The following is a 21428-nucleotide window of genomic DNA, read 5'->3' as shown; positions in this document are numbered from 1 at the left end:
TAATCACAAAGAGAGTTTGCAATAAAAGTAGTGTCCAATTTCTTTTCACAAAACCACATCTCGTACCATACACAGCTTTTTGTTAACTCCTCTGTCAAAGCTAACATATTCTGACTTGGTAAAACCTTTTTTTCAGTACAACTGAAACATCCCTTTAAGCTGATGCTAGTGCCTAAAAACCACTCAAAGTCATTTCCTACCTAAGTTTCATTAAAGCTGAGATGTGTTTTAATGCATTTCTGATTCCTCTCGGTGACAAAAATATTACAGGATTCACAGCAGTTGCAGTGAAAAGGACAGTAATAATCACCTCCAACAGATGACCTTGTGAATAGAAGAGAAATTTTCTCTAGCATTCAAGCACAATTTTTTCAAATCTTCCCTAAAGGCCATCTGCCATTCTGGTTGATTTTGAGATTGCACTCTTATAGCTGCTATTGTGTACTTCAGCTACCATAAACTAAAAAAGTCTCAGAAAACAAAAAGAATTACTAAACCTTCAAAATTATTCTTGTTTTCTTCATTTTTACCATGTGAAGTCCAAGAGACACTGTTGCTATTTTACTTCAGAAAGATTAGCTTTCAATTTTCTATACAGATAGGGGGGAAGGGGGTGTGTGCCTGCATGTGAGATAGCATATGGCATTGTCAACCTTTTCCTTTCTTCATTTCCAGCCTGATGTTAAAAATAACCGAATAACGAAAAGAACAAGGTGTTAAGGAGGTCACACCATTAATCACAAAGGGACACATGCAACTTAGTTAACACTGGCCTTTTTTGCACTCTTCTATTTTCAATGCAGTACACAAATCATCTTTAAATCAAAAGACACAATCTGATCTAATGAATGACAAAGTAAGTTGCCAACAATCTTTACGTGTGAGGTATTACAGTAATATACCTGTCCATCAAAAGCATGTTATTAAGTAAATGAAGCATTGTATTATTCTCCTACAAAATGGATACTTACACTCTTCCCCTCTAGGCATACAATGACAGGACTTGCTGTAAATCAGCACAACTCATCAGCACATCAAGTAGCTACGCTTATGCACACCCGCTAAAGACCTAGCCCTTATTGACAGACAAATCATCACGAGCAGAAATTAGAGCTTTCTTTCCTTTTATCATTTCCCACTAAAGTTTTGCAGAGAAAAAGCGTAAGTCACAAAAAATTACTTTTTTTTTTACATTATAAAATGGCTTAATTGTAATTATGATAGACAAGCTCTCACTTAGAATTTGTTTTGTTTATTTGCCTATTTTTTAAAAGACTTCTTGCCACTGCTAAACAACATATGTGGGTATTAATGCAACCAAAGACAGTTGCCAGGAATGAAGCCTACACACGAGAGCTTTCATGGCACGATTTAAGGTGCTTCCCAATCTTGTGCGAGAAACAGAAAACAGCTACTCTGGGGCTGGCACAAGGGAATGAGAAAAAGATTGCATTATTACTTTAAGTCCTACAATGGAATAAGAGATTACATGGCTCTAACCCTAAGACATGAATGGGATGCTATCAACTTGTTTTCTATATCACATTTAAGTTCAAAGCAGACACAATAGGGAATCAAGTCCAAGGTACACGTTGATGTACAGCTGACAACTGGAATTGTTAAACGCTATTTTTTTTGAACAGCAAAGAACAATGCATAAGCCTGTCCTTGCAATTCTCTCACAATAATTACATATGAAAAACCAAAGCAGCCAACATTTCACAGAACAAGGAAGGATAGTTATTTTCACTTATTTTAGCATAAAAACAGATGAGCTGTGAAAGATGTCTCCTTGTACATGATCATTCTCAATTGCATTAATTAGTCATAAGTATAAAATTCTACTCCCATGCCTTCTGAGAAGTATAGCACTATTTATAGTACAATTCAGGAACTATTTCACTTCACCGAGTGCCTAGTGGGAGACTAGCAACATTACAGGGCTCTGGAATATTATTCTGTTTTATTTACTCACATCAGTGTATACAGGTACAAGGACTCTAGCACCACAAAACACAAAAAGGGATGCTAACGATTAATAAAGCTCTATGAAAAAAAGTGAAAACCATAATGAAATGTTAAGTAACTGGGTTTGATACTTCTTTAACATTCTTCACCAATAAACAGTTCTACTTCTGCAGTCTAAAGTAATTACCAAGAAAGCTGATCAAGAAACGCTAAGGCATTCACAGAGCTAAACTCATGTAACCTGTAAATGTGAGGCCCTTAAGACCCCTTTAAAGATGCTGCTCCATAAGTTAGACATATGTTACAATACAGTTCTGAATAGATGTTCAGCAAACTAAATGAGCAAACTTTTATTAACATTTTATGCTGACAGTTTTAGTGCACGCTAGTGTAAGTATACATAAAAGCCTGAAAAGCATTCCAAAAGTTACCTCACACAAAAGGCTCTTCTTGTGTACTAGTAGCTACCTGGGTAGCAACTCTTCAGGGAGAGGTGAATAACTTCCTTACCTTTCTAAACAGACTCTGTGTTGATCAACTCTTAGCATGGGATGTCCTTTCTATTAATTATATTATGCCAAGTCAAAAAATGATTAAACTACAAAGCATTCTGTGCAAATGGATGATACTGATCATAAAAATTGTAACAGCAGGACAAAACCATCAAAAAACATTTTTTTGAGCAGTGCACGCATGCCTATCTATGCATAGTGAATAAAATGGTAACAATAAAAGCAATGTCAACAACAGCCTACAAATTTTACAAATTGTATTGGTCAAAGCTGTCGAAAAAGAAAGTGAGAATAAATCTGTTTTGAAAAGGAATCCCATAAGCCTTCAGTGTCTTATTTTAAGAAGGAGGATTAATTAAGGAGCAATTGTATCCTGGTTTCACTGTGACAAAGCACAGAAACATCTACTTGGTGCACCATGGGGCAACTTGAGCCTGCTGCTCACCTGAGTTACATGGTCCCATGTAGTGCTGAAATTCTGAGCTGTAATCACTCATACAGTCCTCCTCTTTCTCGGTCTTATTTTTTTAATTATTTCATCTACTTTAGTTTTATACTGTTATGTGTTCTTGACATAATAAATATTTTTCCACGCATTAATTTTCTCAAAAGTCTTCTTCTTAAAAATATATCCTTAAAGATATGTAGATATATGATATAAAGATATAAAGATAACCTATTTCCTTAAAGATATATCCCATTTCAACATTGCATACTGTAGTTACTCAGGCATTCCTGAAGATTCAGTTAAACAGAAGCAATGCTGGATTCTCAGCTCTACAGGACACCTTCTACTCGGTCTTTGTCTGATTATCACAAAGGCCAGTGGCCGTATATATATAAAGTATCTTGTTGGGATATTCACTTATAATGCTTACCCTCAAACTGGAGTTCACTTGAATTACTCAAACTTGCTGTTAGAGTCCTTGCTTAAGAAAAATCAAATTGATGCTCACCAGCCTTTTTACACTTAAGAGACAGAAAGGAAGGGGGGGGGGGGACACACGACGGGACCAAAACCAAAACCAAACCAAAACACCAAAAACCACACCACAACCCAAAAGCTTCTCCATGGGTAAGTTTCTCATATTTTAAGAGGAAGAATACTAGACAGCAGAAACACCAAAGTATTTCACCTGTAAGTCATCAAATCAAATCTAGCTCAAATCCACAGTGACTCAAAGCCCTTACTACCTATTACTAACTTATGTAAAACGAGCTGAATCCTGCTCCTACTGGGCAGGCACCTATACCACCAAATCATCTTTGTCATTAATATCCATCCTTCGTACATCTAGGCAACCTGATGAAAGATTAAATGAACAGTTGGGCTGGACTTGACTCTTTCATGCCAGGTGATAATTCTCAGTCCAGGGCTCAATCATACCAATAAAGCGGTATAGGAAGAGACATAAGAGAACAAAATTAAGGCACAATATTTGGTGCTTGTGATAAACAGGTTGATTTTTTAAATCTATACTTATCCCTTCCCAAAGGCCTCTGGATGGCTAAGTAGGGCTAAAAATACAATTGTAATTAAAATTTGCACAAATACCAAATCAATGCAACTGATGTATGCTTGCTTGAAGCAGAACTCCTTTCTCATTATTTAATCTCTCTTTACTCAAATTTTCTCTGATGTGCCATTGATCATTTCATAAGGTGTTTTTTAAAGCAGATCCTAATATTGAACTTATCTGCATGAAAGAATAAGCCTGTACCATTAGGGCTTAGTTATTTTTCCAAACAGACTCTGACAGCAAACAGGAGAGCTTTATTCCATTTTACTTAACAGTATTTCTAACAATCATAATGCGTTGTACTTTTAACCCTTTCCACAGGCAAAGCAGTATTGCATTCATTTACTTTTAAGTATATGAATCTATTTAGAGAAGGAAACACTACCGCATCTGGTAGAAAAGGTGCTGTTTGTGATGATTGTTTCATAGAGATGTTAATGCCTCAGTCTCACAGTTAAACATTACCCTGGATTTCAGGCATCTTTCCCAAGTGAAAAACAGATATCTGCACCTTATCTACTAATAGGAAAATATTCAGCAATACATCGCACATGGTCTCAATTCCCTGTCCTGGCCTGAGTCCATATATTTACAGTTTCTTAAATAATAAGTTCCTAAATAGTAGTTTGACATCTGGTATAATTAGAAGACATGCTAGGAGTCTTATAACTAGCTAGATTTTGGGTAACATCCACATGAGAGAAGGATTATGTTTTCAATTAGCCCAGCACTCCTTAAAATACAATAACATAACAAATAATTTTATTATGATGGAATTTGATTATGATATTGAATAATAATATGATTTATGCTCAGACTCTAAGACCAGAAGTTTAACAGTATACTGGGCTACCGTGCCAAGGACACAACCCGCAAATGGCTGGAACTGTTTTTTCCCCTCTAATCAGTGCTGTGGAGGCTGCATCTGAAAATAACACCCATTGTTTTGGGGGCCCCAGTATGAGAGCTGGATGGAAACCGGAAAGAGTGCAGGCCACTGAGATGGTGGATCAAATGACATACAAGGAGAGGCTAAGAAAACTGGGTTTGTTTAGTCTGGAGAAGGGAAGGCTAAAGGGGGATCTATTTGCTCTCTTCCACTACAAAACAGGGTATGGAGAAGCACCAGGCCAGATCCTTCTCAGATGGGCACAGAGAAAAGCAAAGAGCAACAGCACATATTGCAATGAGAGAAACTTCTACTGGACACAAGAAAAAAAACATTCTTCACAGGAATAGTTAGACAGGTCATCCAAGGAGGCTGCAGAGTTTCTGTCCCTGGAGAATTTCAACATGTGGCTAGAAAAGGCCCTGAACAACCCTTTCTAACTTTGAAGTGAACCCTGCTTTGAGCCAGGAGGTAGGACTAGAGCACCCCTGAGGTTCTTTTCACCTATATTACCCATCATTTTAAGTTACCTGCTTTTGTTCTAGTAGTCTCTACTAAGAAGCTTGCCTGGTAGGCTACACATAGATTTTATTTGCATATGGCTTTTTTGTACATTTTTGAAACACTATTTCCAGCCTCTATGCTAACACAGTCAGAATATTAGTGACTATACGGTACAGTGTTCCAATAAACAGTGGGATGACAGAGAGGTAAAAAATGAACATCAGATGACCTGGACTTTAGAATTTGCTATATAAGCCTGCTGGAAAATGGCCTTATGAAATTGCCTTATGTTTCTATTTATGATGTTCTGCAACTGGTCTTACAGGGCAATGGTTGGGTTTTATTTTATGTTATTTTTTATCTCAGTAGGCTTTGGATAGGGATTCATGTTCAACTGAACACAGTAATTCAGCAACTAGTGCATGGGAAAAGATGGAATAGCCCAAACTTAAAATGTTTGGAGTTCAGCACTATTCATAGGCAGAACTGCAATTCAATTGACTGCCTGTATCAACAACTCTCTGGCAGCATGGTCACTGCTAGGCTTTTCCTGTATCTACTTCTTCTCATACTGAATTTTAGGTATTCCTTATCAGACCAGTCTCCCTGTTTCATTAAACTCCCTATTAGGGACTTCATGTATATGGGAGGTTTTAATAAGTCATGAATAATGAAAATAAATTAGCAAATTAATAAAAAAGGGAAAGCAAAGCTGAAATGGAATTAAGAAAAAACTTCCTAAGACCCTCTGTTCTGCAGACATGTTTCACTACTGACTCTAGGAATTATTAAAGACATAACCTCGGCTTTCCCACTCTTTTAGGGTTCTTCCTTTCTACGCAGACAAACAGATAACTGGATGTGGACACAGCTTGCAGCTTCCTGATTCCCTACAGGTTATGTACATTTTGCACTTCCCAGTTAATTGTCGCCTTAGTGGTTAAGAACTAGCACTCTCTCTCTCCCCCCCTCAATCTGCTGATGTGATTCTGCAGAAAAACAGATTTTGGTAATAACAACATATGTGATAAAAGCTCTCTGCTTGGCTACTTCTTAAATTTGCTGGCTAAGCAGAATGGTCCATGAATTTTAGGTTTAAAAATAAAGAGAAACAGACATAGGTTACTAACTCTGATTTGACAAATAAAGATCAAATAGTACTAGAGAAGACGTCTTAAACTTCTCTAGTAGAAAGAAGGGGTAGAGAGGGTAGAGAGAGGAAGGAGCTGATGAACCACATCATTCCAGTGGTTCTGAACTGGAGAGAGAAAAAAAGCAAACGTCTTTGTCTTTTAAGAACTGAATTCCATTTCCATAAATTAAACAACATGCAACAAAATAAATTCCACAAGATTCCAGAAACTGATCTAAGCTTCTTTCTTCACACTGGCTAAGTGAGGAAGGCTCATTTGCACAGCAAGTTCTATAGGCTGAGCACACCTAGATTTGCAGTGGTCTTAAAAGGTGGGTCTAGCGACAATTTAAAAATCCTCAGTCCTCTCTATACCACCCTTCCCTTCAAAATCTATCAATCGCCTTGCTCTTGAAAGTAATGTGATAAATAGGCAGTTCAGCTGAAAAATAGCATGAGCTCTCCTGCTGCTTTAGATCATCCTTTAATTGCACCACTTTTTATTTTTCCAGCCTATTAACCTGAACTCCTCCACAAGCACACCAACCATGCTGAAGCAAGTTTACATAAAGATAGTTTTTTTTTCTTCCTTCTCATCACCATACTACTAGTACAATAGCTCCACTTGTTCTTTCCAACAAAACTGTAATAATACAGCATCCTACTGCCCAGCTAGCACTGTGTGGTGAAACCCTCATGTGTAAGCTGGAACACAAATATCACGCTGTGAGAAAGTCTGGTTTTATAAACTCCTGTGTTGATAACCGGTGAATTCTGATAAATACTACAGCCTGCAAACTCTATTACTCTTCTGGTAAATCATGAGAGCTCCCTTTGAGAAAAACAATATAATCTGTAAGTCAAATTGGGAAATGTAAGATAAATGTCTTGCATTATTAGTAGAAAACTCCAAAATATGTTAAGTACATTTCAAATATACTGAATAATTCATAAAAGATAGCTCTGGAAAAAAACAAAACAAAACAAAACAAACCCCACAAAAGCAAACAACCAAATGCAAAAAGATATATTTTCACTCTATATTCTGAATTCAACAAAAAATAGTAAGAAACAGTTTATTGCTTTTAATTTACTAGCCATACAGAGCAACCTAACGAAAAAATACTCAGAATTGAATACCACAGACAAACCAAATAAATGTATAATATGTGAGATTAAGTTAATTTACTATTAACCAGTAGCTATTTTCTTCTCCTTGTAATTTAAATGTAATATATGGTTAAAAGTCAGAAAGATCATTGGTTTTTATTTGATTTTCTGACAATGACTATATATTACCCTTTTATCTTATTCTAAATCAAGATGCAAAGGAGTATAAAAAGCTCATCCAGTTAAACTATCAAAGGAGCCAAAATATGAAAAGGAGATTACTTGAGCAATATTTTTTTGAAAGAATTTACCAAAGAAAGCAGAAATTTGCAAGCTAGCTTTCTGCTAGGACACTAGTCAGGCTTTTGTATATAGTCTTGTAACATGCTGTTTATCAATGATATCCCACATGGCACTTTTTACTACCGCTCAGCATGAACGCATTACAGCGCTTCAGTCATCTGCCTCCTTCCTGAGAGCGATGAAGCATTTGTATAGACCACTGCCTATCTCACCAAACCCCCGGTTTAAATATAGGGTAATAAGCAGGTCATTTATGAAAGCTTTGCCACAGAATCCATCCCCTTCTTGTTAGATTGGGATACTGGTGAAATCTCATCGATAGTCAAAGGTATTACAGCTGATGTTCAGCCGTAATGTTGTGATGTTCAGCTGTAATCTGAATGACGGAGCCTGAAAACAATAGCAGCCTCCACCCAAAAACCAGAATCGGGCATCAAGTCAAACTTCTCAAACAATGGATAAAACATGCCCAGGACATTAAAAGAAATGCACACTGTGTGTTGTTTCTATAGAAAGGAGGAGGGAACAATATTTCAAAAGACAAAGAAAGATGCAGGAAATCAAAACAGCAGAAGAAGGACACAAAGTGGAGCATTAAAAAGCTGGATGGAAGAAAGAGACTTGGCACTGTGACCAAAACCTACCTGTTGCTGTCAGATTTCTACTATGCTCAAAAAAAAAAGATTTTATCTAAATTCTCTGAAATAAATGGCACCATTTCCAGGAGCTATCTATACTGCATCAGCATCCTTCTCTCTCGTCCTAGCAAAAATAACACAGGACATCCAAGATGTTGATTGGCTACTCAAATCCAGAAGATCAGTAACACTTTATTCTATTTAATTCACTTCTCTCAAGCATCGGAAAATTTCTCACCTTGATCCCTCCACTCCGTCCACTTCCTGGCCTCTAGACCAAATCAACCTAAAATAACTATGGAAAAGGACCTAACAGAAATACATTCCCAATTTCAGAGCTAAGACTTCACACAGACAAATTGGGTATACAGCGGTGCCTTCTACAAAAGTTACAGTAAAACTCCACATACATGTCCCAGCTCTAACACAACTTAAAATCACTAAAGACTGTGTCTCAAAGAAAGCAGAGCACCTGAAGAAGTGTTTGAGCACCCTTTGAACCATGCAATGTTCATGATGCCATAGTATAAAAAGTATTTTCAGTGAGAAAGTGCTCAGTCTTTGAAACAGGTTAAATGAAAACTCTTAAATCTCTTGTACCTCAAATAAGATTTTTTCCTTACATACAAACTGAAATTAAGTAGTAAGAGAATGACACAAAATACATACAAAACTTGGAGAGAATCTGTGGAGTCAGCTTCTGTGAAGCAGTATTAGTGAGATCTAACAAATACAGCTAATTTGTTTTTAGGTTATTTATTTAGGAAAGGACATAGATTGCAGTTCAGCTTTTCAGTGTCTTAAGAAGAGTTTGCCAGTCCTTACATCAAAGTCTTTACAAATAAATGTTTACTATTTTTCTTTATAAAAATTCTCATTTATGGACAAAAATATTTAATGTCTTTAAATGCTGGAATATACTGTGAGTGAAGGAAAAAATATTCAGCAAAATTATAAAATAACTGAGGATTAAAATCACATAACACTTGTCTCCTTACAGAACTTCACTAGAATGTAAACAAAAATGGTATTTTGCTATTAAAATACTGATGATTCTTCAATTGTGACGTTTGCTATACCAGCACATCTGCACAGACTTGTCTGTGAATCATGCCCAGGTATGGGAAAGAAAACTGGACAAGACATTAAATTATAATGGGGGCGGGAAGGTGGGGGGCACCAGGAAAGCAAGCAAAACATTATTCTTATGTTAGATCCCTAGTGAATTGCAGACAGACATCCCTACAACTTCAAGAGCAAAAATATTTCCCCAACCAGAAAATTAATTATTGCAAGAAACAACAGTACCAGTTGATTCATTAACCATTGCTGTGCAGAGCTGAGGATAAAGCATTTATTAATCTGAAACTCATCCACATCAGATGACTGTGGCAAAAATATGTCATGCAGATGCCTTTAGCAACATACTGAAGCTGTGAAGTCATATAAATTAAACTGCTGATCTTAAGAAGCAAAACAAGCTTTCCAGCATACATGTAGTTGTTTTTAAGCAACATTACTTTTCTTTTTGCTCTTATAAACGCACATAATGCAATGGCATGTCACTAGATGATACTGACAGCAGTCATTTTCATGCAAGCTCTTAAGTACTTCTTTGAGAATTTATCCAATATCAGGAATATAGGGCCATGCCAAGCAACAGTAAATTTCCATATTTTTAGCCAACTTTCCTTCTATAATCTTCTTTATCATAAAAATGTTAGCAATTCTAGAGTGGAAAGTAACTACCAAGAAGCATACTGAATAAGAAAGTGTGCGTGTGTGTGAATACGTGCATTTTTCTGTGTATCTATATATACATATTTCTGTGTATATATATATATATATATATATATTTATACATGTGCGTGCACAAATATGTATGAATATATGAAAAAAACAACTGATTTTACAAAAAAATCCAGGCTTTTGAGCAATCAAAATTATATAAAAAAATCACACTGGCTCTTTGCTGCCTTCTTCATATCCTTTATTCCTAGCACTTATAACACAATGTAGGTTTTCCGTTACCTCAATTACCCAGCAAGCCTTGGTACAAATCCTGTTTTGCACCACAAAAACTCCCTTTGCAAGTCTTAGGTGCGGACTCCTCCAGTCAGCCCCTCAGGCGAGGCATAGCAGCTTAGCTCCACAGAGCTCCAAAGACATGGGTTAACACTGTAGTTTGACCCTGATACAGTCATGGTATAAAACAAATGCTACACTATATGCTGCTACATAGGAAATATAATATACTATAATCTACCATCATTCATTTAAGGAGAAATTTGAATCTCTAAAAATACTTGTCAGTCAAAAGTATGTAACATCTACAAAGCCAATGAACTGCAACATACAAAATCTTCCTTGCCACCACACCTTCAAGACGCTGTCATTTCCATTTGTCCTAAAACTGGTCTGTAGTTGGGTATCTTTATATCTTCATTAGAGTTAAAATTGGTTAATTCAAATTGGTTAAAAAAATAAAGTAAATAAAGGAATGGTGACACTGAGACGTACTTTTGTCTTTCACATAAACCAAAAAGTGAAGTTCGCTGAGCTTTTGGAGTAAGGCCAGACCATATTTGCCTGCTTGTACTAAAAGACCTGTCAGTAAAATGCTACACGTCTCATAAAGCCAGCAGTCTACAAGTGACACTGCTGCCAAAGATAAGCATATGCGGTGCATTACTATTAAAGGAACGTAAGCCTCAGCATTGTATCTCAGGGAGACTGTCAACAAATTTTGTATTTCAGATTTGCTCATTTCTGCAGTGTTATTTTTACGAAATACTTGGAAGCAGAATCTCAGTGAGACCAGGAAGACACTACTCTATGCCAAACACTACAATATGACAATGGTTTGTGATAGGGACTTAAACTCATATGCAGAATCGCATCCACAAGTGCCAAGGAATATTAAAGATCCTATCTGACTGGCAGCTTCTCATCAAGGGACTGGCGTAGACGAGGAATCGGAGCCTAATCCCCATTGTGTGTCATAGGATATTGACACTTTCACACTTCATGTCTGTCTCATGGAACTGCTTCAGAGAGTAATTACAGCTCAGATAAGCCTTTTCTGGAATACATGCAATTAATTCTCCTGTAAAAAGGGGGGAAAGAAGCCTGACACTTTAATAATGTTTAAGTACACCTAATCTATTTCTTTTCTGCTCCTAATGTTTCCTAAATATGTTGAAGAAAGAGGATTTGAAAGTACTTACAACTGCCTGTTCTTATGTAAATCATCCATGGGTCTGTAATATCCCCTTATAAAATAGCCAACATAAAATAATACTACAAACCAGCAGAATGTAGAGCAAGCGGGTAATCAGTGTAAAAATTAATCTAGAATTATTTTTTTTTTTAATATAAGGACTATTGTTCTTTCCAAAGAGGAATTACTTAATTTCTTTAAAATTTCAAGGGTGACTTTTTTAAAATTTTGAAAATAGACTGGACTAATAAAAATTTATTTTTCTTAACAATTCAAAAAAATGGTATTCACCGTGAGTTCATTAACTTATTTTTCCAAATCTCACTCTTAGCCTGTCAAAACAAGTTGTGATTCTAGGACTGTACAATTCAAGGCATCTATATTGGCATAACTACATTTCGAGGTGATTTTTAAACTCAACCCGAGTGTCTTTCATAAACAGTTCATCTGCAGGATTCAAGTGCATCTCAGGCTTTCTGTTACACTTCAAAGCTGGATAACAAGTACTCATCTTCACGATACTTCACAACTGCAGCAATTGGCTAATTGCCCATTATTGAAATCAACCTACAGGAAAGGGATAAGCTTGCCATCATTCTGCCCGCCAGGTATACACTATATTTAGGGGAAGGAAAAAAAAACAAACCACAAACCATAAAACCAAAACCAACAACAAAACCCTCAAACACCACAAACCCATCTCCACCCACCCCCCCCATTAATTTAACATAGGTTTTGGACAAGGAAGTAGAACTTGTTTACAATTTGCAAAGATAAACCAAAAAAAGAGTAGTTATGTTTTGTTGAGCTGATTCTAGAATATCTAGTCCTAAAGCATTAATTTCTACAGCTTGACATAAAGCTCGCTTAGCTAACACTGTGCCTAGCTATTCCATAAATGTAAAAAGTCTAACATTTGATAAAGAGCCACCTCCACAGCAGAAAAATACCTCCAAGAGCTGGGCTATAAGGGGGATTCATTTCCTGACCTAATTTTGCCTCCAGTTCCACTCAGAATCCACCCAAACCGCCTCACTACATTTTTCATTTCGATGGGACAACACACATGACTCAAGTTACACAGGGACATCAAGGTTGAAAGGATAATGCTGTTAATGCTCATTTTTCAGTGTTAATGCTGCTGTACCAATGACAGCAGTAGAATAAATGTTACTGTAAGCAGCACTCTGTTATTTTTGCCACTATACCCTGAAAATATTTTCTGCTTAAAGTCGTCCTAAGTGCTCACACTGTAGTGGAAAAAGATTGATTTGTAAAAGGTACACATAGATGCAGTTTCAGGGTAGAGCTTGGTAGGAGACAGCCAAGGTTTCAAACATCTTTCTGTGTCCAATGAAAACTGAGACTTTCATTTATTTTTTTTTATTTTAGGGGGAAAAAGAACAAGAGCAAGCAAATTACTCCTTTTACCAAACCCTGCAGAATGGACTCGCTTCGTTCCTTTGATTTTCTGGATAAGAGGATATTTTCACAAACGAGTACAGCACTGAGATGAAGTGATGCTTTGAACCCACTTTTTAAGTTCCTGCTCAGGTTCACCATTTCCAAAGAACTTTAGAGCAATTTTGGATGCCTGATATCTTGGAAGCCGAACACTCCTCCAATTCCTGAAACAGGTATTTTTCAGGAGATAATGAGAGAATAGAGGAATTAATTCCACTGCCATGTCTACCTAAATTTATTCCTCCAAAGACGATAGACACACTTTTGGTGACCAAGGGAGTCAACACAAAATTATCACTAAAAAGAGAACAAACCAAAAAAATCGGTGAGGGACTACTTTTCTAAGTTCTTTTTTGTTTGCTCAGAGATAGGTGAGGACTCCTTGCATTTTATCTTTTGTAGCTGGGTCTTGTAGCTGAATATCTAAACCCCTGTCTTCATTCCTCAAAGATTTACCCTCTTCTCCCTTCAGGAGCTACATAGCAATTAGGAGAGAGAACAGTTGCAGGTGCTCTGCAGCTTCATCAGCTTACAGCAAGTCAGCTCGCACTCCATCGATGTTTTCCACCCTCAGCTCTATTAAGGGTCTCCTTCATAACGCACTCAAATGTGGTAGAAATATTTTTTTAAAGTATTTGAAAATTAAAAAGATCAAATGAGGGGAGGGGAAGTCTACTAGAAAACTCTAGAAAAACTAGAGAAAATAAAGAAACAAAAGCTGCTGAAGAGCCAAAATTTACCTGAAGTTCACTTTAGGTTAGTTGCAGAGTTCTGCAGAAAAACTAATTAACCAAGTGTTTTAAGTCTACATGTAAGCATCCTACTTAACGGAAAACCACAACAAAAGTACAGACTTTCATATACATCTCTCAAGAAGTACAAAACTGACTCCCACTCAAATTGATTTTTACATTAAAGTGCTATCTCTCAATTAACATCATGATGCCAAGAGGTTAAGACAGGCAGGTTGTATTTACAACTGTTAAATTTCCATATTCAGAATGACAATGTTCTGAACATGGCTTGCCCTAAGATACAAGAATAAAAATGGTAGTTATCCATCAAGTGTTATGTCTGCAATATATTCTACCTAAGTGAAAAGGTGTACACTGTCATTAGCCAAAAATTACTGTTCTCCTTATCTTTTGTAAATGTTCACTTTCCTAATATTTAGTCTTACAAACACATAAATAACCGTAGGATTTGCAGAATATTAAAGGATGTTTTGCATCAATTTTTGGCTGATTTTCTGTAGCGAAGAAAACATTTTTATCAGCATCTTCTAGCTATCATTTCAAATTTACTTCACTTCTAACAGCTCTAAAAAGAGGGCTTACTTTCCCTGAACAGTCCACTGCATGCAGCTCCCTAAAGCACCTCAGCAATGAGGAGCAAGCCACATGAAGCTCCTGTTGGGAAGGCAGAGAAACACAAAAAAGGGGATTGCAACAACTGCCCAGCAACTGGAGTGGCTTCCTTAGTCGGCAGGATGGTGAGCGAAGCTGCAGCAGGGGCTTCCCCCAAGGGCCTGGGGTGCTGCAAAAAGCCCCAGAGCAAACCAGAGACAGTGGGAACCCCGGGTGTATCTTTTGGTGTGCCTCAATATTTAGCAGTGCTGTAGTGGCAGGGCCCAGGGCACCTCCATGAAGAGGATGCTGAAGGTGCAGTGCAAGAGGTGGTGGCCAGAGGGACCGGAGCCTGCTGCTCTTCAGAGGACTTCAAGTTGCATCCTCAGCCTCATACAGGCTCATTACAGGCATGAGGGAAACAACAGGGGCTCACTATAAGTATATTGGGGCTTTTTAGATGCTTAGGATCAAAACCGTGGTTGAAAAGAGCCGCTCCACAGTTGCCTAACCTCAGAGAAGCCTAAGCAGAGTGGGTGCTTCCCCTGTTTGATTGCTGAGGTCCTTCAGTAAGTAGACTTCAGTTTAGTGATCCCATGGATGCTGGCAAAGCAATACAGTCGCTTTGTTTCCAGAAGACTGTCAAAATGTCAGTTCTGGCACAAGTCCTAAGTGTGTTTTTTACTGAGCTCTTTTACTAGCCTGTCACGTTAATTCTAGCTGCTCTAGAAATCCTGGCAGGTCTTACAACACCACACCCTTACACAAAAACCCCCTCAATCTTTTACAGATAAATAGCACTGCAGGACAATACACAGTAGAGATTAAAAAATACACTGATGATCATTACACACCTCACGCACAACAATCCTTTTTTCCAATCCTGTTGTAACCAGATGTAACCAAAATGATTAGTTTGTTGTTTTGTAACTAAGCAACATAGAGATAGGAACAGGGTTGACAAAGCTTTAATATTGTGTTTGTACACCTATGGCTATGGATATGCTGCCATGTCCAAAGACAATAGGACGAGGAGTAGTACGGACATGCTGCTATGTTCCCAGTACAGCCCCAGCCCATCTTGACAACGAATCAAAGGGTAGTTAGACTAATTGGTTTGTGTTAGAATAGGAATAAGGGTGCCAAATCATTGTCAGGGACCATGCACCATGAAGAAGGAAAATGGGTTACATAAGCAAGATGATACTGTGCATGCCCATAAGAAGGGGTCAACTAAAGGACACACCTGTACGACCACCAAGGACCACCAGAGACCCCCACGGAAGTCCAAGGACGCATGCGTAATGACCATGCAAATATGATAGTTAGTTCTGGGAAATAGAATGAATATGCGTGATCATTCCAGGAAATTTGATGCATATGTATGTAATCAGACAATATAAGCTTTGGTTGATGTGACCTGTGGTATGCATGCTAGGTGGAACGATCCCCCGTGCATCCAGCACTGTAATAAAGAATGCCTGCTTTTTATACTACATTGGTGTTAAGGAGTTTGATTCCCGATTTTGGTGACACTGTGGGCACCCACTACTTTGTTTTAGTACGGTTCATAACCTTAAATCCAGCTTCTGTGATATTAATCTCCCAATCTGGCTATATTTAGTTCAATAGAAGTAAATGAGATATACTGAGTCCTTTCAAAACTTCATTTCAAATGACTACATGTGGTCTCAAGACTCCCACCTATACTCTCATTTACAAGTCCTAGAGTATCAAAACTTAAGTCAGTTAATCATGGATTAAAACCACGGTACTTTTCATTCATACGGAAATCCTTACTTCATGACCCTAGGAAGATGCACTTTTCTGTTTATTATGAGGTACAAGAACTAAATTCCCTGTGGGACTTTTTTCTACAACTGACATATATACAGATGAACTTTGACAACAGTTAACAGCAAATGAGCTACAGCTCACTGTATCAATACAGGATAATTTTACACTGACAAAATTGTCGACCAGTTAAATAGCATATGTTCTGAACTAGACTGATATAAAATGAATGCTCCAGGACTGTGCAGAAGCTTGATGTTCCCTGTGTCCCATTTTGTCATTTAATTTTAGATAATAATTACATAATACATCATTTCTTAATGTAGCCAAATATGAAACAAAGAATATTTATGACTTGTATTTATTTTGCAGATGTTAATATAGCAAAGGAATCTTTCATCCTTGAGCAGCATCACATTTTTCCCCATGCAACTTGAAACTTAGCTATTTGTGCTGGTGTAAAAATATACTGGTGTTTTTGGCTGGTATATAAAAGATGTAGTAAAGGATGGACCTGAATTCATTCTGTCCAAGTTCTGAGCTAGCCACCAGGCATGAGACAGAAAGGCACAAAAAGCCCCTGAGCTAGACCAGATAATTAAGATCTGATTAAGGAAACAACCTCACCTCCCAAAGGGTGCTTATAAAAAATCTTATGTGCCTGCACACCTGCAACCTCCGTGGAAGCAATGTATGTGCTGAATGTCTTCCTGAATGTGGTGACCCTACATGCTTTCTCTGCAGAATCTTTAAGTTCTCTGTTTGTGAGAGAGGAGGTGGAAAACCCCCTCTCCTTTAATTAAGAATACTGAAGACATACATGTTCTAATCATGTTCCATCAAAATGGAATTTTAAAATTATGTTAGTACAGTCTTAACAGTTCATGTGTTTAGGTTTTTTAATCGCTATATCACGCATTTTACCTCTGGAAAAATATGGAAGGAAAGGAAAGGTCCAGCAAGCGTAAGAATATTTATTATTTTATTTACATTAAAGGCATCTATTATGGAGAAGAAAGTATTTCATTTTCTACTGAACAATCTTGTAGATGTGAAAAACAGCTCATGGGAGAAGTATTCACAATCCATCAGGACACATGCATGGCCCTTCAAGATTTCTGGCATATGCATACCGTGCTGTGCTACTTCTCTGCCTCTTTGATACTGCAAGACAACTGTCAACACAATCTTTTAAGAGAAACTCCTACTAGCAGTGCATCTAGACAGTAGCCACTTGAGAGGCTGACAAGTCCCTAGAAATCTACAGTCAGTGTTATCAGTGTTTATCTGAATGATTAACATAGCCTTAGGCTAGCTATTCTGTAGCCGGTGTGAAATTGTATTTCTTTAGTTTCTGGTTCCGATGAGTGACATTATCAGGTAAATGAACTTAAAAAACCCAATTGCTTCTCCTGCTTACCAGCTCCTCACGAAGTTGGGCTATGAGTTCATCTCTCTCCTTCAGCTGCAGCTTCAGCACTGAGCATTCATCTTTTATTCCATCCTACAAAAACATCAAAAGAGACGTTATAATAGGCTTAACGCTTTTACTTCGCTCTTGACAAGAAAAAGCTGTTTCACATAGTGTGAGATAATTACATTCAAGTAATGAAACTCAATTCTCCTTTGTCATGTGTGGTATTTTCAATAACATATTCTAAGTTGCTGCATAAACAAATTAATGCATTCAAAGACATTACATAGAAATGTAAATAGCTCCCTGCACAGAAGTCCATTTCATTGTTTTCTGAATCTTTTAAGCCTTTTTACTGAAGATCCTATCAGGTCATTCCTTTTCAGTTAAGGAACGGCTATGAAATGTTATAATTTTACTCATACAAAACAACATTAGAGAAATATCAATTTAGACGCATTATTGTGGAGCTCTTGATCTTGGAAAGGATGAAAAAGAAAGCACAACAGACATTCACAGGAAAAGTAAAGCACCCTTCCCATGCATACACCTTTTGTCCCACATCAGCCAAAACAGCAGCAATTCTGGTATTAACAGGGTAGAGGAAAGAAAATAGTTACCACTTAGTGATATAACCATTGACTATAACCCAATTTGACTTGCATGAAAATGGACCTAGTAGCTAAAACTGTAGCCAAACCCAGGTCCATGAGGCAGTCTGCAAGCTGTCCCCAGGCAATTTTGTGAGTTCATGTAAGTCTAAACACCTTATTTGGAGATGAAATGTCAATCACATATTTTTGTGTTGTTCTGATAAACATCCAAGAGAAGAAACTTAAATGAAATGACTGAACTGTTGAAGAAAAAAAAACCCCAAAACAAAAAAAAACCCAAACAAAAAACCCCAACCCACCCCACCCCACCCCACCCCCCCAAAAAAAAACCCCAAACCCGACTCAACAACAACAAAAAAACAAACTAGCCAACCAACTGGCTGGTCGTACATCTATAAATAAAGCACTGTATCTTCACATCTTTCTAGCACAGACACTTATTTACAAAGTTTGGGAAATTTACTGGTTTGGAGTATCATTATTTTCCGCCAAAAACCAAGCCATACAACAAGAAAACTTTTGGGAATATAGTGATATTTGCACAACACTTTTGTCCTTACTTTAAAAATAAGAAAATTGGGCCTCTAGCTAACAGATGATAACAAGTATAAAAGTGCAGAATTTATTTAGACCATGAAGAGCTCAGGAGTTCAAAAGGGTATAATCAGTGTGATAAACTTGAACTTTGTCAGTACTAATGTGTTTGCAACTCTAAATGAACACACAAATATGAGACAAAAATGTAAAGAGTGTGAAGTCCATTTTCCTCAGTTAAATGTTCAGTTATAATAATTACCTTTCAAAGTAATCATATTGCTCATCATCTGCTGTAACAGAACATGCAAAAGAAACAAGATATTCCTCACATATAAAACCACAAATATTTACAACCACAATAAAAAGAGATATCCCATTTCTGGCATACAGGTAATGAACCTACTTACACACTACTTCAGTACTCCGTACAGATCTCATGAAAGATTCAAATTTCGAAAAAAGCCAGGACTTGCACTATCTCCTTTAGGGAGAAACTCACAGGCATTTCTTTGCTACATGGTATAGCAGCATTTCACTCTTACTATCTACTAATAGATCACTGTTTACGAATGTTAGCTGAAAATAAAATACTAATACATCCCAGAATACAGCCCTCAGCATACAGTATGTTATTAGTACATATTTAACATTTTAGTTAGCAAAAAAATCTGCTCATAAAATATATAGCTTAAAGTATCAATAACTTCTCTTTATTTAAAAAAAATGGTTTTAAAAACGATGTGGCATTAGCTATTGTACCTCAATTTCTAGTTACATTATTCTGAATTCTTTTTGTCAGCACGGTTTCACATTGTTGCCATCTTCTGATTTTCCCCTTTTTAACTTAAAAAAAAAAAAAGTTAGCTGAATACACAGTGGAAGAAGGAAAACAACAAGGTCCCATAACCAAGACTATTACAAAAATAGCTTTTAAAAAGCATGCAAAGCTAATACAGCAATGAAGCCTGTAATAGTGTATGGTAACTAGAGCAGGAAAGATTTTTGAGATGAGCTTTGGCACTAGGTATTGTCTAAGAAGCAATGCAGGCCTCCCTTGGACTAGTGAGAGCTTGAAGAAAGGTTTTGCCTCCCAGAGCTTCCAAAGACTTAAAAATCATGGTGCATCTCTCCCGGCAAAAAGCAGTCATGCACCCAGCTGGATCTTCCCCCAGCTGGTCTGTCCCTCTCTTGCCCAGCATAGCTCTTCAGGCACTTAACTTCTATATTCCATGCAATAATTTTCTCATAGAATATAGACCATAACTGTCATTACAGTTTGGAGAAAAATATCTAGGGCTAAGGTAATTTTTCCCTTGTCTTGCCACATATCAGTGAAACTCTGATTAACAAGTGCCAGCAGGACATGATTCTTGTAAATCAACACTCCGCATTATCAGCTCCTGTGCAGACCACTGCAGCTTAGTAAAAGCGCATCCCACAATTTCTGGGGGACCCACTGTGGTGGGATACTTGAGACTATGATATGAGGGTTGGACCCATACCTTTCATGCACTTGCCAGCTTTAGAGAAAAGAATACCTATTATTTCCACCCCTCACTTAAATAATTTTCAGTATTAAGCTAAGCTAGCAGCAGTTAGGTAAGCTTAACTGCAGAATGCAGGTGATGATACAATCATTGCCACCAAACAGAAGACTTTATCTGCACTCAAGCATCTCAGCAAGGACCGTCCTTAGACAGGATCTTCCCTGCAACTTGCTGTGCCGGCACATCGATGTGTATGCAGGCGTTACCCAGAAATGTCTTGTAAAATAGAGATACTAGCGATTCCCAATTTTTATGTTCCTGTTTAGTAAAAGAAGTAATAATAAACATAGTCTATATTCCATCCACTCTACACCACACTAGGTTTGCAAGCAGCAGAGAGCTCTTTCTTTTTGAACACAGTGTAGAATTAGGATTTTATAATCCCATTTTGCTGCATGGTATCTGCACAGGCATCATTTGTTCTGCAAATGCAAGACAAAAGGGAAAAGACAAATGGTGCTTGGTGCTTCTTCTGTTTCTATGATATTTTGAGGACATTTCTGCTGTAACACAGACTAAGAACAGGGATAGAATAAAATACTGTACAGGAATAAAAGAGAAAAAAGTAGTCGACTGCAGAAAGGCTTGGGTAATTTCAGTATCCCATACATCTGTCTGAATGTAGTACTAAGAGAATAAAAAATGTTACAGAACCAACTATCTGTTGCCAAAACAGCAAATACAGTTCTTCCAGAAAGTAAGTATTGAAAGCTAGGGAAGGAGAGAAGGCTGAAAAAATCACATGTGCAAGAGCCAAAATATTTCAGTGAAGGCTGTGTGGAGGATACCAAAGAAGTAGCATGCCATTGAATGGTGCAGGGGCAGGAAAAGCTGGTGGAATGCCAGGTTATTTATTAGTCGGGGACAAACAGCAATGCATATCAGATAGTGTGAATTCAGAAACAGATTACCTTTA

At 37.4% G+C, this 21428-nt stretch overlaps 1 protein-coding gene across 2 annotated transcripts in view; it reads right to left on the bottom strand.

The window, feature by feature from the left end:
* CCSER1 (coiled-coil serine rich protein 1) overlaps positions 1 to 21428 on the bottom strand; it is a 728765-nt gene that overhangs the window by 317773 nt on the left and 389564 nt on the right. For both annotated transcript variants that reach the window (XM_072861769.1, XM_072861770.1), the window contains exon 8: positions 17821 to 17904. In XM_072861769.1, coding sequence (XP_072717870.1) covers positions 17821 to 17904 — 84 coding nt within the window. The remainder of the gene's footprint in view (positions 1 to 17820; positions 17905 to 21428) is intronic.

The sequence above is a fragment of the Ciconia boyciana genome, chromosome 5, assembly GCF_034638445.1.
Source record: "Ciconia boyciana chromosome 5, ASM3463844v1, whole genome shotgun sequence".
Taxonomy (NCBI): domain Eukaryota; kingdom Metazoa; phylum Chordata; class Aves; order Ciconiiformes; family Ciconiidae; genus Ciconia; species Ciconia boyciana.
This window is presented reverse-complemented; position numbering and strand designations above follow the sequence as displayed.